The sequence below is a fragment of the Varanus komodoensis genome, unplaced genomic scaffold, assembly GCF_004798865.1.
Source record: "Varanus komodoensis strain SLA01 unplaced genomic scaffold, ASM479886v1 scaffold23, whole genome shotgun sequence".
NCBI lineage: Eukaryota > Metazoa > Chordata > Lepidosauria > Squamata > Varanidae > Varanus > Varanus komodoensis.
Genome location: NW_025335627.1, coordinates 760,718 through 779,301, shown reverse-complemented (window position 1 = coordinate 779,301; position 18,584 = coordinate 760,718). Strand labels below are relative to the sequence as shown.

General features: G+C 38.1%; 1 protein-coding gene across 21 annotated transcripts in view; it reads right to left on the bottom strand.

Moving 5' to 3' along the window:
• Positions 1-3,239: 3,239 nt before the first annotated feature.
• The window catches only part of FAM126B (family with sequence similarity 126 member B), a 63,190-nt gene continuing 47,845 nt past the window's right edge, over positions 3,240-18,584 (bottom strand). For 19 of the 21 annotated variants that reach the window (XM_044432126.1, XM_044432120.1, XM_044432121.1 and 16 more), the window contains 2 exons: positions 17,218-17,385; positions 3,240-12,600 (listed from right to left, as the gene is read on the bottom strand). In XM_044432126.1, the coding sequence (XP_044288061.1) occupies positions 12,002-12,600; positions 17,218-17,385 (767 nt within the window). In that variant the 3' untranslated portion in view covers positions 3,240-12,001. Of the gene's footprint in view, positions 12,601-12,708; positions 17,386-18,584 lie in introns of all 21 variants that reach the window. The other 2 variants (XR_006414922.1, XM_044432139.1) reach the window with 2 other exon arrangements.

Below are 18,584 nucleotides of genomic sequence, written 5' to 3'. Positions count from 1 at the left end.
CTAGCCTGGGGGTGTTTTTGAGTCTCACTTCTTCACCAATAGCTAGTTCTGTGTAGTAGGTGGCGCGGGGAGGGGTTTTGTGCTGCTCTCCGCTGCCTGGCAGTGCCAGTCAGCACTTCGAAAGAGCCGGTGCCCTCGGCGACGAGTTTCTCTTAGCACAAGGCCTAAGGACGCGCTGCTGCAGCTGGTCTTACTCAAGCTGTACTATTCGCTATCCCAAAATGGAGCGCTGGCCACCAACGTGACCAGATCTAAAGGAGGATTAGTCACACTCATGGAGAAGAAACCCATCAGGGCCCGACTGACTAGCTAGTAGCTGAAGCAGTGCGCTGGGGTAAACAACCTATCTTCCAGTGGTTTAAACCACAGCTCTTTGACCATGGGCCACGCTCTCTGGGGCGGATGGGAGTTGTAGCCCAAAACAGGTGGTCTACCCGTAGGAGACGTTTATGGATACCAGTTGCGCTCGAGCTGTGTCCTTGCGGGCTTCCCTCATGCAGCGTCAGGGCTGCGGCCTGATCCAGCCGCAGCTCTTCTTATCCAGGGGTCACCAGCGGTTTCTTAAAAGACCAAGAACGCCATCGATTCCCCCGGGTTCCGCCCTGTGTTTTCCATCCGTCTGCCTGCGAGCAAGGGCTGAATTTGTGCATCTGTGTTTACTTAAAACGGTCATACCTAATCTTTTCAGGATTCCAGAAATCGTTCAAAAAAGTAAAAGCTGTAAAACCAAAATTAAACAGCCAAAAAGGGAGAACACGCGCCTGTCATTTGATTTTCATTTTTGGCTAGAAAAGAGACTTTTCACAAGTAGATCCTGTGATGGGTGGAGGAAATCTGCATCTCCCGAAAGCCCCCCTTTCTGTATAGTTCTTGAAGGCACAAACGCTCTTTTCTTCTTTGTGGCTGGCTGGCTATTTTACCTGTTGCCTCCAGCATACCCCGTGGGAGGGAGGGAAGGAGGATGTAAACTTACTGAAAGGTGCTGTTTTGTGTTTGAGCACGGGATGGCGGCATTCACCAAACGTGCTTGATACCCGCTTGAAACTTCGGAATCTATATGAAAACCATGTAACATGGGGGGTTAATGAGAAGGGCAACGGTTCTCAAGAACAGGGCTACATTTACAGTCTGAGTCTAATTTTATTTTTTCAGTAGAGAGATTATGCAAAGCACTGTTTAGAAACCCAGGTGAGAAACCTTCCTATCATTTTCAGTGGTACTAAATAGTTCATATATCCACAAGTGTAAACAAAGCAAATGTTTCTGTTCTGAGTTAATGGTTTGTATTACTTTATATTATATTGCAAAAAAAAAACTAAATTAATGAAATGCTAAAAGTATATCAAGAATGTGTTGAGTACTAGCAAAAGAACAAGGTACTGTTGCAATGCTTCAGATCAGTAACACCTCCCACTGAACAGAGGGAGGCAGCTGGCAACCTGTTAAACTCTTTTAATTAGTGCATATGATATAGAAGGGATGTGACGTGGTAAGTTTGGCATGTATGCTTACCCTGTTAAGGCACTATATTGTTGTTGTTAGTTGCGAAGTCACGTCCCCCATAGACAACATTCCTCCAGGCCTTCCTGTCCTCCACCATCCCCCAGAGTCCACCTAAGCTCTCACCAACTGCTTCAGTGACTCCATCTCGCCACCTCGTTATCTGCCATCCCCTTCTTTTGCCATCTATTGTTCCCAGCATTAGGCTCTTCTCCAGTGAGTCTTTCCTTCTCATTAGGTGGCCAAAGTATTTGAGTTTCATCTTCAGGATCTGGCCTTCTAAAGAGCAGTCAGGGTTGATCTCCTCTAGGACTGACCGGTTTGATCACCTTGCAGTCCAAGGGACTCGCAGGAGTCTCCTCCAGCACCAGAATTCAAAGGCCTCAATCCTTTTGCGCCCAGCCTTCCTTATGAAGGCACTATATTAGACTTTAGGTTATTCCTCTGGAACAGGGGTCGGCAACCTTAAACAAAGAGCCATTTGGACCCGTTTCCCGCAGAAAAGAAAACACCGGGAGCCACAAAACCCTTTTGACATCTAAAATGAAGATAACACTGCATATATTGGTTTTTACCTTTATGCTATGTATAAAAAAACTAGTGTGTTGCATTTATGATATCAATGAAAGATTCTTTTATATAATCTCCATCTGTGAACGTCTTCCTATGCCTATTTCCTGAGCGGCGCAGAACTAGCATATGCAGTTGAATTTGCAGACTTAATCCACTTCTTGAAATGATTCTTGCTCAAATCAACCTTTCGCATCTATTCTGAAATGGCTTTTTTTCTCTCATCTCCATCCGGATATTTTTCAGCAAAGGCTGTGTGTTTATTCTGGAAATGTCTTGCAACATTTGACTTTTTGTTGTTTGCCAATTTCTCACCTCATACTAAGCATACTGGTAAACCAGTCTCATCAGCAGTGAAAGCAAATGAATCTGCCCACGTACCATTGAACGTTGTTTTCTTCTGAAACTTTTCTTTTCTGGGGATTTCTCCATGGTTGGCCTACCAGGGGTCGAAAAGCTCAATAAATCGTGTGCTGGTGGGTGTCACACATTGGCAGTTGTGACGCATATTTTGAGCGACAGGGAGCCACAGCAGAGCAATGAAAGAGCCACACGCGGCTACGGAGCCGCGGGTTGCTGACCCCTGCTCTAAAAGAATCCAAAAGATTGATTTTTTAAAAAAACAAATATTTGCACACATTAGTGGAACTTAAAAAAACAACAGTGGAGAATCAGTGACAGATGTGGTAACTTGCCACCTGGACACCTTGGAGAGGCTGTCAGTGGACTGTCACCAGCAGGGATTACAAAAACTTTGTGAAAAGGAACAAAGGGGGGAAAAACATAGCCAATAGTGATAGTAGCCAAAAAAGCTGGCAAGCAGAATGGAGAGAGGAGACAGGATAGCTCCAGGCTTCAAGTCCTCCATAATTCTGGCGGGAGAGGGAGGGAGTTAGAACCCACAGTATCTTTCAGGTGCACAAACACCTCACACGGTGCAGCTTATTTTCAGGGTATGTGCAACCAGGGATCATGCAAATTTATCAAATTTTGTTGCTGTTTTCTGCCAATTTCTAAATTGCTATATGATGCACTTATACAAAGAAAGCCTGACAAGAAGTTCATTTTCAACTTGGAGAAATGTTGTCCATGGGGTCGCAAAAAATCAGGCATGACTTTGCGACTGGACAGAAGAAAGGTACGTGCAGGAGTAATTACCACAGTGTGACTTTTTCCAGAAACAGCACAATATTTATTTAAACATCTTTTTATATTTATATATATTTATATATATATATATTCTGCATTGCAGATTTGTTTCAATTTTATACACCTGTATTTACAACAATTTAAAATATTATCTATATCTGGCAGATATTTACAAGGTCAACAGTTAACTACATTTCACATTTCAACAACAGTCAACGGCATTAACCAGATTCAGTAAGACAGTTAAAATAATGGCTCACATGCACCAATATAATGATCTTCAAATATGTCATCTGAGCTCTGTTAATACAAGTTGTTCACAGGTCCCAGCTTAGGGTCCCAACACCATGAAGACTGCATTTATTACATACCCATTTTAATAAGCATTTCGCCAGTACCAAATTCTGAATAATTTGGGTGTCATACCAACATGCATGTTCATGCTGGTGGAATAGTAACACAGTTCAAGTCTTTTGGCCAAATATATTTTGTCTACAGTAAGCGGGGTATTTTCTGCCTATGCTCCTTTTGTGCACGAGGTAAATAGGTTACATAATGCCAAACGAGTAAAAATCCTTCAAAAATCTTAGTTCAGAACTAAACCTTTGTATGAGGGACAGTATGGGTTGGGGTTAGGAGGATTTCAACATTAGGAGATTATATATGCTTGTCAAACTAACTACACTTCCTGCAGAAACAGTAAGAATCCTAAGATTAACTGTAAAACGGGCTCTTGTTACAAACATTAAAAATTTACCAGGATATCGCCATCCACAATATATAACAAATAATAGTTTGTAAAAGAACTATGCGGACCTAAGAGCGTACTTTTAAGATGAATTAAGTGACAGACAAATAATCAGAACACTGTGATTATATGGAAAATGTGTCCTCCCCAGTAGAGATTCCTTTATACAAACCATTAGCTAAACAAAAATAACCAGAATAGAATTACTAATGCCCTTTCCCACAATTTATACATTAATGCTGAGAACTGAAAACGAAACAGTTGTGCATACACAGTTGTTATTAACATGCTCATCCAGAAGGATCCTTACATCAAAACATTACAAGTTAGAAACCCTATTGATGTGTATTTAACAAACTTTTAAGCTATGAGAAATGTAAGTTGGGTAAACTTAAGGAAAATCAGGTTTCTTCTATGCTGATTTGCAGTCCTTTTATTTGCAGGGTAAGGACCTGGGTCCTGATCAAACTACATGGGCTATTAACTGAAGAAATTTTTAGTGTTAGTGCCAGAAAATGAGGCATCTTGGTCCCTTCTAAATTAAAAAGTATGCTATAATGCAAGGCTTTCCCAATTTGGCATCATTGAGGTGTATATCAGAGTAAAAATCCCATCTGGGAGTCTAATAGATTTTGAGAGGGTACCAAGTTGGGGAAGCCTGCTCTAAGCATTTAATTTTTCAGCATCTAAATCAAGAGACAGCCATTTTGAATTCAGTTTTTAAAATGAATGATAAATGTCAAAATATGCATGAGTTCTATCATGTTGCAAAACCTATTTAGCTTGCAAATCAAGGTCTCAAAACACAACAACATTTTAACACAACAAGCTTTAATACAGAAATACTTTTTTACTATTTCTCTACATTGTCTAATAGTACTGGAAAAGAATAGACCAGTTTTAATTTAAAAGATTAATGATATGTATTGAAGATTCGGTCCATTTTTAAGCAAGACTTTCAGGGACAAAGGGAAGGATCCAGCAGTATCCGTACACTAGTACAAACCAATGCTTGTACAACACTGATAGTGCTTTCTTGCATTGACGTTGTGCTAACAAGCACTACCGACACTTGTGTAAGCCTTGGTTTACACTAGTGTCAACGCACAATTATGAAATTCATCCAAAATAAAAATCCCTGTGCCCATTCTAAATCTGAAAATTCTACTTCTAAAGTTGATTACAGAACAAATTGTGATTTATGCAGCTGCAAGACCCAGCCTTAATCATCTCAAAGACATACAGAAAAGCATTTATTTATAATGGCTATGTCTTCATATTCAAACTTCTGCATTTTGCTATTGATGCAAACTTGGAATTAGGATTTTTTTAAACAGATGATGAATGAACATATATGCGGATGTTCAAAATTCCTGTCATTTGCACTCTGGAATTCTTCAGATTTGATGAATACAGTCTATTTACCAAATCTAGGGAAGAACTTTGATTATTCAAATTAATTACTGCACACATAGTCAGAATACTGTGTGAAATTATAAATAGTACCCAGAGTTCAAACCCCATAAAAATAGTTCTTCAAGCCCAGGATTAGAACTGCCACTGGTAAAGCAGCAGTCCATATGGCAAACAGCTGTAAGAACTGAAGAAAGTTCCTAAAGCAGTTTGCTTTATGGTATCAAAGCCAATGGGGTGTCAGGTTTTGTTTCATTCTTTAAAGATCATGAAAATCAAAGGAACATTGACAAGCACTTGAGAGTAAGCCTACATAATATTTGGATCTAAAACGGTAAAATCTTGGATTCCATCCAAGGACAGGGAACCTTACAAAAAAGAATGATCATAGTTGGTGGAAAAAATCTGGTCATGATTTAAGACATGCAGAAATCAATGGAAAATGAGTGCTCAGTTCCCACAGATCCAACATGCTGTTAAAGCATTTGCCTCATGGATTTCCATAACCCGTAAGTATACTCTGCATTCTTGTACTTAACTGCTTTATGTATTTTAAACTGGTGGAATGATACCAAATCAATCAGAATCTACCTGAAGGTTTTACGTACATACTCTATTAACACCCCATTCATTTAATACTAGGCAATGTATTAAGTCAATGTCTTAAGTATTACCAGTTGAACCTGAAGGTTTTGTCAGTTACATTTTGAGTGGTAAAGCTAGAAGAAACAATGTTTTGCATATTTCTGAATAAAGCCATGTGATTTTATGAAATAGAACTTCTGAAATTATAATTTCAACATAATATTTGGTTAGGTTTGACTCTATGTTTTAACCATTTTATTTAAGAGTTCTTATCAGTCTAATCTTAATTTTTGAATAAATTTTGTGTATTCAAAAGGGAAAATCATGGCCAAATGTAATCCAAAATTACTCCTTCAAGCACTATTCGTCATTAACTGCAGAAATCATTTCCCTTTCCCAGATAAATATTGATGGTTAAAAAATAAGATTTTTAAAGAAGCAGTAACAACACAGTAGTTTTGCATGTTTTTAGGTCTATGTCTTGCCTTATGAGATTATGGGTATATTTACATACTGCTTACATAATGACTGTGGCAGTTGTTAACACATGACAGATGTACGCAACTGTTCACATAAACACACTTCCCATACAGGAAGAAAAAAATCTGTTTCTCTAATGTTACTGTTCAGAAAATAGTTCAAATAAATTGAAAACATTTTTTTCAATAGCAAAATATTATAAATTTTAAATTTAGAGAGACAAGAGACCAAACACACTACATGTTTGTATCAGATGCTCTTATATATTTCCAGTCATACATCCTCACTGCTATGAATATATTATTTCAGTACAGAAATATGCATATATTTTTAAAGAACTGAACCACCTGTCATAGCTCGTGATGTACAATTAGGTATGTTTTCATAGTTAATACAATGCTTAATCTTTTTTGGGTCAATCTTGCTGTTATCTTGGACATTATTCCTGCTTTATGAAAAATTGCTCCTTAATAAAACACCACTGAAATGACTAAAATGCTCAAATCTTGGTAAGATGTCTGTTGATTAACTTGAAATTGTATGTTAAACCACCCTGTGAATAGGCTGTGCAGTGTGGGTTGTTCATGGAACAGTAAATGATCAGGCGTACTGTGGCTTATTTTTTCCTTGGGTCCCCTTGCCAGTATGCCATGGCCGAACCCATCTTGTCCCTCCCCACCACTCTAACTGCTGCCCTTTTTTGTTGCTACTGTTGGTTTTTGTCTGTTTTGGTTTTTTGTTGCTTTGTTTGTTTTAGGAGCTTCAAGGAAGCACAACTGGAGTCAGGTTTTTCCTCCAGCCCTAGAAAACTGGACAACTGTGTAATTTTAAAAATTATTTTTGTTGGTATTTCACAGATGTGTAAGTGCACACTTGCAGCTGGCCAATATATGTAGCCTTGACTCATCAATGGCCCTGTAAAATTTCAGCTATCAAAGAAAGCAGTGAAGTGGAATAATTAACAGAACATGGAAATTAAGAAGGTGAGATATAGACTAATTCTTGCACAGTTGTCAACTGCCTACATCAATTCAAAAGGGAGAAAACCCCACAAAAGTGGGTGCATCAAAAGAGGATGTTTACAATATCACATCCTCAACAATGTAATCCTCTGGATTTTAGAAGTGTTTCACTGACAGTTCTCACTGTCCTCTATCATTTCAACATTTCCCCAAATTTCCAGCTGCTCCAGAAAGGGTAGATTTTAATTCCTCCCATTTACTTCTGTGGTTACTGAGGGTTCCTGAAAATTCTAAAAAAACTCCTGAGGTGGCTGAGTGGGACCAAGTTATGGTACCCCATGAGAGGGTGGTATAAGTACTACTGGTGCTGGTGCTCCATGTGCTCTCTCTCATTCTGTGATTTTTTCCTGTTTTAATCTGTTGGGAATATTTGTGGTATAACAAAAAATACCGCAAACATAGCTATAATAATAAAAAGGCTGGATTCAAAATTCCATCAGTTTGCAATTGCATATTACACTTCCTCCTCATACGTAAAGCTTGGGACAAAATTAATGGCCATGTATTATTTGTGAAAACATTTAAGCATATTATTCCCTCACAGAGGGATGCAATCAGAAAAAGGCTTCATCAGACCATCTTCCTACCCATTTCTGCTCATAACCTTCCCTGTAAGGAATGATATGAATGTTGTATTTTCAACTAAGATCCCCCACCCCAATATCCATCTACAGGTATTCAGTTTATATATAAGTGTCCTGTTCTTTTCCTGTGCTCTTCCAAAACAAAATACTATAAAGAGCTCACATCAATATATAATTGTAGCTATAACAGTGATAATGCATAAAGAATTTAAAATGAAAACTTCTGTTTTTGTCATATAGATACGAGAGAACAACTTTACATAAAATTCAGTGTGTAAACTGCTTATAAAACAAATCTGTCATCTCTAGCCTTTTTATCTTAATTCAATGCTGTTTGATTTCATTCCACTGTCAATCACTTAAAAACACAGAAAGTGGCTCAGTGAAAGTGTAACATTTCTTCAATCTCTGAAAGACTGGTAGTGCCCTTGGGCTCCACACAGTTTGCCTCTTCCCCTCTTCCTTTTAAGATTAAGTACTGTTAGCGTTGTTTTTGCAAAAGCCAAATGCTAAAAACAGAGTTAGCTTTAAACCAGCACTTGAATGCTAGTTTTACATCAAGAAAAACTGAGGGTGCATATTTCTAGATTTAGTTGTGTGCGCACACACTTTAAGCAATATGGAACTCAAAAGGGTAATAACTGAAAGGAAAGGGGATTGAGTGAGAAAGAGGACAAGGAATGTGAAGACTCGAGGAATAAGGAGAGGATCGTACGAGGATCATGCTTGGGGGCAATCTCAGCCATTAATCAGAAATTGAAGAAAATGGTACATCTGGATTGAACCAACACTTACATGCAAAAAGCATCTGTACAGTGTTTTCAATGTAACTTTGGGAGACCTTAGCACAGAGCAGCAGATACATCAACAGAAGTTGAAACAGCACCTACAGGACCCGTTAAAATAACTGCTTAACATCAACAGATAAGAGACACACCTTTAAGGAAAGACATTCAGCAGCATTTGTCTGTCATAGAACATAAAAAGACCATTAGGACAGAGTAAGCATACCAGCTGAGTCCATTGTATGGGATAATTGCATATTAAAGAGATGGAATCTGAATGGTTTTTCTAAAGTATACAAGGAACATAAGGTAAGAGGAAAAACAGCAAGCAATATTTGTAACGGATTTGATTTTAAAATACGCCAAAAGGCACTAAAAAAAGTATAGGACGTTTTGCCGCACAGCAGAAAAGAACCAGTTAAATGGTTTGGGTTACAGCACCCACAAATGACTCAACCATCACCCCCAACACACATGCACGCACACACTCAGACAATGTTTGTAATTTTAAATGTGCTAACAAGACACAATGTATTTTGGTTCATAAAAAAGGCTATAAACCCCCTAAGATGAAGATTTACAGTTCAACACATTCAGATTTGATAGCAGGGCTACCAATTATCATTATGTATAATATGTATTTCTGCATATTGTGTGCATACAACCACACGTCCAAATATGCTGGCGTAGTCTTTTAAAACTATTTTGAACATCTGGCTTCAATTTCTTCCAAAAGAACAAATGCAAGAAACAATTTGGTCCTAGTCATAGTGGTTTCCCCATAACTTAGAGATTCCCTTTTGGTTTCATCTGTGTAGAATACACAGACAAGGATCCAAAAAGCTACTTTACTGCACTCATGGCATTGCACACGTCCAATAAGATTTTAAACAGTTTAAAAATCCACTTAAACGATGGGCACTATACCATGCCGTCCATGCCACATCCAAATCAGTGTTTTAAAGTTCTCCCAGATTCAAACATGGCTTCATATGTTGTGCAGTTAGCAACTGTTTAACAGACACAAACAAGTTTTCTTAAGGCCATGAAACTAGATAAGCAGCTCTTTGGATCCTGACAATAGTTTCTATTATCAAAGAAGGGAATGTTTCTGCAGAACCATAATTGCTGGATTAAGTGTGGATTCCACAGTATTCTAGAAAACAGATAAGTATGGTCAGAGCCCCCTGAAGGATCATAAAAATCTTCTGAAGTGTTCTTTTTCTTATTTTAGCAAACCATAAGAGGCCTTGTCTACACCAAACATATTGTTTAATATTACTCTGGATATTTAGTAATTGCAATTAATCAGAGATTAACCTTCCTGAGTTTCAATAATATGGTATTTAATGATTTAAGAATAGACTTGTTTCAGTAAGGGTCCTTATAAAGCAACTGTAACTCTTGCAGCAATTTTACGGTTTAAAAAATAATTAGCTTGGTTAAGTTTTGTTTGAAAAAGTCCTATTTCCAATTAAGAGAGTCAGGGAGAAAAGAACAAGACTTAGAAGCTGTCAATTACATTTTAAGACTCATTTTAATTTTTCTTTAGTAGAGTAATGGCACTTGGTAATTCTGAATATCATAGTCTTTAAGCAATCTAAAAATAACCTATTATGTTTCTATTCCTCTAATTTCCTTCCCGATGTAATGAACGAAAACTGCCAGTGGGGGGAAAATATAACATATATCTGTTCTTTAGATTAATAACCTGCACATTTCCAGGTCAACATACAGCAAGACAAAAGGGTAAAGCACCCTTTTTTGCTTCCTATGTATATACAAAACTGTCTAAAATATGATGAATACTTTGCTTTAGTATAAGAAATGCCATTTAAAGCAGTGATCTACAGCATATTTGCCAAATATTGTCCACACACCAATCACATGCATTCAAGATCAGGTTGAATGGTATGAGTTTTCAGATTATGAGAGCTGGGGGAGATAATGTCTTGCCCCTCCCACATACACATTAGCTAGATGAAATAATCACAACTGCAATGGATTAATTAAAATATAGGCGGTGAACTGTTATCTTTCTGAGAGAGGACTACCAAAACCCCCACTGTGGGCAATGATGTTAAGGGAATCCTGATGCCTCAGGTGTGTTCAGCAAGCATGACATCTGTCCCTGGCACATTCTGCTAGAGAATATTTTGACTTTACAGCAGATTTCTGAGTTTATTCTGTGAATAAATTTAATCACACTACACCAAGCAACCTAAAAAATTCCCACACTTAATCCGCAGTTGTTTTTGTTCATTTCAGATATCATCAACTTACAAAACTAAAGTTCTTTTAAAAGGAGCATTACTTAAATAGTAATTCTTGGAAATCCCGTGTGCCCATCTTCTATGTCATAATTATTTTAAGCATAATTCATCATTCAAAGATCTTAGCATACAGACAAAGCAACCCTGTGTCCTGGAGGGGGAAGACATGTAACATTAAACATGGATACAATGCCATTAAAACAGCACTGTAACCTATGTTGTCTACTTACAGCCCACTCTTTCTGAGGAGGAAACAATAACAACTCAGTTGCTAAACATTTTCAGAGTGTATGAGTGGAGCATGGTAGAGGAGGAGGGTCTCATTTTCGTAACAAAGTGCATCTAGACAGCCACCGGGAGCAATAACAGCATTCCCCTCCCCCAGAACTGATTGCACTAACTCAGAGGTCCAAAGTCCTACTAGAATCTCTGAGGCACTCCTGGTTCCAAAAGACAAAAAGTCACAATCCAGTAGTCTTTGCAGAACTGTAGATTGAGAAAGCTAACCCGTTTCTATTTCTCAAAAAAATCAAAAGCTTCATTTTCATAGGGATCACATTCACCATTTCCTCTGATCTTCTCAGGACTCACAGTGTTGAAATGGGACTGATCAGCCTACAATGGATTGCACATCACCCAAGGAGAAAGGAAGGCATGGAAAAGGCATAAAATACATTTTATACTGCTTCACAACCACATTTATCGGGGGAGAGGAGAGAGAGGAGGAGGAGGGGATAGAACATGAGGTTTTATTGCTGTTTCAGTACAAAATATAGTATGATATCTAAAATGAATCAAACAAGATCACAAAAGCCAGCATTTCCACACTATAGATTGCAGGTGTTGGTCAAAGAACAGGATAACAGGGAAAAGAAGAGGAAGGACCATAAAGTTAAACCTGGGATATCAGTTGCATATTGAAACTTGGGGATCGGGACTGCTTGGTCAGAGGAGCTCCTGGCGAGAGGACTTCTTTACCATTTCCAGCTTGGCCTAAGTGGTCCTCCTGTAGACTAATAGTTGAAAACCGATTGGTGTTGCCAGCTGCTAAATTAGTGACACCATCACCACCAATACCAACACCAGAACCCACTTGACTGCCATTCACATAGTCAAATGATTTACTGGAAGAAGCACTAGCAGTCCGGATCAGGCTTACGCTATTGGCTTTTGGCACCACCTGCCCAGCAGGCAGGCTCAAGTGTTTCTTTGTAGGAGTCATTTCAATTGTGTCTGTACTGAGGTCTACTGATTGGTGCAGGTACTGCTTGCAGGCAGATTCTCGAGGGCTCTCAATAGATTTGGTAGCAGAGCCAATCTCTTTGTCCTTGGCCAGACGCCCGCTTGCTCCTTTCCTTAAGCTGCCTCTTTGGGATGCAGAAGAAGGTTTCATCCCAACTGGCTGGCTGCTCAGGGATGCTCCAGATGAAAATCCTTCATCAGCATCATTAAGGTTCACCGATTCTTGTCTTCCATTGATACCCTCTGCATCTAAAAACCCAAAAGAAATTAGATTGAACAATTAAATTGTTGTGGTGCAGTTCTTGGAAATTTATATAACTGAAATGCAAATTTTTAAACACATTTTGTTTTACTCACTGTGTTATTAATCCCATTTTCAGTATTCAATATTTTACTTAATACTGCAATCCTAAAAGAAAGTAAGTACTACCATGTTTAAGGGGACTTACCCTCTAGTGAATTTAGGAATGCAGGCAGAAGAATAACTTTTCCAGCAAAAACCAAAACCGTACATTTTAACAGAATCGGCTGTTTTATATATTAAAAAAGGAACCTGGCTTTATTTACTATGCACCTATTTGCCAGGTTATAGTAAACTCATTTTCTGGAAATTCAAAGAAGACAGATTATAGTAAAACAAATGAACAAAGAAATGTTTAAGGCTGAAGCACACCTATTAGAACACAAACACCTTAAACACACCTGTTAGGAAGTATAATTGAACTCAGAAGGATACAGTTCATGCTTAGGATTCCACTGAATGGCAGTGATACTAAGTACACAGTCCTAGAAATAGGACCCATTGGTACTGTACTCCTCCACTCACTCTCAATATTTAAAGACCAGACTAGACATGGTTGGATGTGACACTGCATTTTATGTGTCTAATTACCCTCTTCTTCAAGAGGTGGGGAGTGAGGCAAGTGAAAAGAGGGAGTTTAAATCTTCTTTCCCCTCCACCTTTAATGGGTCCCATGAAAACTGCCTTCTCTCCGCTCCCTCTGGCTGCTATTAGCTCAATGAGGGAAGCTTCAGGTGGCACCAAAGACCTGATCATGCCTCCTCCACTCCTGGAGGCTGTAATTTAGAAGGGAAAAATGATATATTCCTTAAATGCTAGCACATATGTAATACGAAGTCTAGTTCAGCCCTAATGGCATGTTAACCTAAGTACTCAAAATTCTTCATGACATGTTCCTGACATACTAGACTCCTTTTAGGACTGTTTCTTATATTAATGACTCTGGAGTGCTCCTTCAACACACACATCTGAAACTGTAGTCTGTAACAGATAAAAATGTATAACCAGATTATGGACAAAGAACAATGTTATGAGATTTCAGGCACATCTTGGCAATCTCTGCTTCTCTCTCAAAATGACTTATAGGCATTCATTCTTCCTGTGCCATAATTCCAGGTGCAGGAATAACTTAGGCAGCCTCATTTCATGATCCCTTCCATACAAAATAGCATTGGAAATGCTTCCATGTAACTAAGGCTGAACACAGTTTGATGTTGTTTGGTGAACTCACTACATGGTTTCCCCCAGTTCTGTATACAATTTCCATGCCAATGTTGTACCTGTTCAAACATGTAGAAAACTCCATACATTTGAGACAATCTACACAAATAGATTTTTAAACTGCGAATGCTATATTGTGGGATTAGCACCATGTGGAAACATTCACATGGTGAATGGTATATATGGATGCAAACAAGAGTGTTACAGGAAAATTCCTGGGCCATTCTATTGTAAAATGATCAAGAAGGAGCTCTTTGTAGCTGATGCTGTGTCTGTAACATGAAACCAGCTGGCCTACTAAACCAGCATTTGCAAGTCACAGTCATAATCCAATTAATTTTCACAATCATCCAACATTCCTCTGTTTTTTCAAGTGATTCTTGATTCATTGATCTTGTCTTTCATCTTTTCTCCCCCACCTAAAATTTCCTCAGGAAGATTAAACTATGGGCTGGTGAAGCAGCCTAGAATTAGTTGGGAAACAAACATTTTACAAACTGAAGGGATTATTTTTAAATCTTTTCTGAACAATATTAATCAGTTAACTTGAATGTTTTAAAAGTGTGAAATGATATTTCCATAAACAGTAAAATAAAAGCATGTTAGAAGCAGTATCTGTCTTATGTTTTTATATATGTATCAGTATATCAGAGAAGACATTTTAAAATCAAGTCACTTCACACGATATTCTGCACCCACACACACACAGAAATATATGTAATTCAATACATACCTAGACAGAATCCCTTGAAAACAAGATTGCCTTTTTATCAGATGCAGCATTTACATTATTTTATTAGACCATCATGCAAAGCTTGATGATAGTGCGTTTGAAGAGCAGCACTCTCAGCTGCCGTGAACACCACCTCTCTCAACCCTTTCTCACTCTAAGCAATAATACATAACATGCATGGAGAGGTCTCTGAGCTACTTGGCCCAAGCTCTCCATGTTTACAACTGAAGTCTTATTAAAGTTTTGCAAAGTACTCCCAAGATAAATGGCATGAACCTGGGAGATGGCAAACCTGAAACAATATTTGAGAAAGGAATGCTGAAACAATATCTCTTTCATGTGGAGGAAAGAGTCAGAGAGGCTTGGTGTGAAAATTTGGGATGCTACCACCATGCAGGTGCCCAGCTCAGCAGTGCTCAGGAGTGAAGGACAAACAAGGCAACATGCAGGGTAGTACCTTTCAAGCCAGATCCAGACAGTTCAGTGAGACTTGAGCGATTTACTTAACTAGGTTATTATTTAAAATACACAGAATTCAATTAACTCTCTTACTTCATCTTGGGCCTCAGTCAAAATAAAACATTCAGGGAAAATTGAAAACTTTGTCCTCCCATAAAACATGTAAATAATTTTCTTCACCAAAGCTCTCACAGGCAACAAAGCTGTTCTCATAATGACATGACTAAAAATCAAAAGTTACACTGGCTATTTCTTGTCCTTATATATTTCTAAAGTTATCTTTGGCTGCGTTCACTTTTCAGTTCTAGTTTTTTGTCCAATGGCAACAAACCACAAGTCATATTCAAAATGCTGCCACTGTATAGTGTGAGAGGACTAGCAGCACACTCCTTTTAACACATACTCTATTTCTGTACTGAGAAGCATTACAAATCTACTTCTTGCTAACTGTATAAACTGATGATGTATTTCAACAAAAAGGGGGCTACACCCTCTCATTTTTTTATGATTTTAGAAATCAAGTGTAGCCAAGAAAGACCATTTTGTCCCATTTTGCTGTAATGAAGTGTCTATCAAGAATATTTAATACTTTAGTTTTTGGCAATATCAGCACCAAAATAAGGTAGCATTACAAATCCAGGAATTGTGACTAAGCCCAAAACAACATTGTTTTCCTATCCCAGAGCATCACTGGGAAAAATGCTTTGTTCAGTTTGAATGCAACTTAAACTACAGTTTTCTGTGTTTAGAACTATGCTCCAGTATTTTTCACTTTTATCTGCCGAATTTCCATAGTGTGGCAATGTATATGCCAAAGAAAAAAGCGCATGGCACAACATCGAAAGTTACTGCACTGTTAAAATTATAACAGAAGTGTTAAAGAAAGGGAGGGCTATAGCACCTAAGCAACCATTCTTCAAGAGAAGTTCCTCAGCGTGAGAAGATTTCTCAGCATCCTTCTGGTCATGCACATGCAATGCACAGTTAGTACAACAAAATAAGACCAGTTCAGATAAATGGAGAAAAGTTGGGACTCATTTACTGAGCATGCTCCAATTCAACTCTGCACCAGCAGCAAATCCTAAGACTGCATAATGTTTTCATAATATTCATTGACACCTGAATTCTTGATCTTCCTGTACATATAAAATCTCAGATTACACATTATTAGTTCATGTGTAATGGAACATTAACTCTGGAAGGATTTTATATAATTAACTTTCCTCGGGGCAATTGGGAAGCACATGGAATTCATAATCTGCAAGTATTTTATCAGACAAGATGTGATTTAAATTATCAGAAATGCCAAATGACTCCACAAAAAGAGGAAGGGAACATTACAGAAACAGATTAGAAAGTTGTGAAGAGTAGCAAAAATATGTTCTCCTAATTGCACGGCAAGTTAACACTCTCCTGCCAGCAATAAGGAAACTGCGGACTGATTATATGTGCTGCCTAAAAAGAAACTCTTAGTAAAGAGCCAAAGATAACAGATCATCATAATAAAAACTTGAAAAGCCCAAAGAAGTCCACTACATAGGACTATAAAACATCCCGCTGTTCCCAAACAGGTCTGCATCTGCCATGACAAACTTCATTTCACTTTAGGAAATAGTTGGTCAACTCAGATTAGTCTCATGACCAGATGATGAAACAATGCAGTGAACTGGGTTTTCAACAAATAATTAGCACTTGAGAAATGTTAGATTTTTAAAATTCTCCATCTTTTCTTATTAATTGTAGCAAAAATCCTTTTACATACCCTAAATGGATTCCAAATTTCCAAAGTGATCTCAACATGTTTATATGGTGCATTCTCTTATTCTACTTTTCTTGTTTTAATATTTAACATGCTCAGTCATCAGGTGTTTCCAAGCAATCCCAAAGTTATTGGGTGTGACTTTTTGCTTTATTTTAGCCATGCCAAGCTGGGTGTCAGACAGGGATTCCAGTCTCACAGTATTAGAAAAGGTATATCCAGACCTGGTACTAGGCATAAAGGTGACGTGTGCTTTAGAGAGGAGAAGACAGTACTCCCTGGGATAGTGGAAACACACTCTAGAACAAACAGGAATTCTGCCTGGGGATAAAGAGCCAAGATCCTCCTCAAGCAACTGCCTTACTGACTTCTGCCTCCTCATCTCTGTCCTACCCTCTGTTGTGGCTGTTGCCAAGTTGGGCTCCGGTGAGCCATGCTCAGGGGTCCTGAGCACCAGCACGTCCCCCTCTTGCTTGCGTTTGATCCCTAGGTCTGTGAAGCCGTGTAGGATCGGAGATCCGGGGATACTCAAGTCAGCATCATTTGAGAAGTCAAAGCCATCTGGGATTCAACATATAATATTTTTAGTGCTTTTCTACACTTTCCCTATGCATTCCAACCCAGGAAGGGAAATTAAGATTTATATGGAATATGCATGAACACCATCTGTAATTTTCTAAGTAAATAGCTGAGTTGACAGCATATAAATAAGTAGATGTGCTGTACCATATACAAGACAGTAGATTACAACACATTAACAGGAAGGACACATATGAACAAGGATTTGCAAAATGGTATACTTTTTAGTATCAGAGGAAAAGAAGGGCTTCAAAATTTCAAGTTATTATGTTTTCCCATTTGAATTAACTATTATAAGCATGCAGCAATAAAAATCTTAAAATTATGTAATTTAGCCTCCCCACCAAAGACAAGTGGCTATTACACAGAGATTAACAAGCTGCTGACTTTGTTGATTTTCCTTAATTGTATATCATATTACATTTCTATACTGACTGCAGCCAAGTTCTCTGGGTGGTTCACAACATTTAAGTCACCCATCCAGATTTCAACCAGGCCCAGCCTGGTTTAGGTTCCAAGATCAGGCACTTGACACTATACAGAAACTATATTTTGCTGATAAAACTGGCAATTTTGAATCAAATTATTGAGTTCCTGACTGAAGATTCAAAGAACACCTACCATACTGGGTTTTAAGAGTGTAGGGCTTGAACATATGGTTTCTGAGGGCAAAACGTATGATTCAACTTTAACTTAAGAAATATTCAGAAGCTTATGTAGTAGTCAAGTATCAATTTTTTAAATGAAAGCCAGAATAGACTGTTTTCCATGTACAGATTCCCCTCTTCTTAGGTTCTATTCTATTTATATATGTTCCAGAGTCCAAAACTACAAAAATGAGTTCCAGAAGTCATGTCTTCTCTCTCTTCTTTTGGAATGTAGAGAAAGTAAAAAAAATATTCAGGGCTTAATTTTGAGAAACTGTGTTTTGTTGCAGTTTCCCTAAAACTTTAGACAGGCAAATAGTTTCAGACAATTTAAGTGCAGAGACACAACATGATCCAACCTACAGAGTATGGAAAACTATGTCAGCAGTTCTTAAATTCCAGCCCTGCAGCCATCTTTCTATACCATAAAATACTACATAAATCAGATAAACCTCTCTAGATTTCCCATTACATAAAATAAGGAAAATTCTTACCTCCTCACAGGTGTTGTCATGATTACATATTCATGCATAC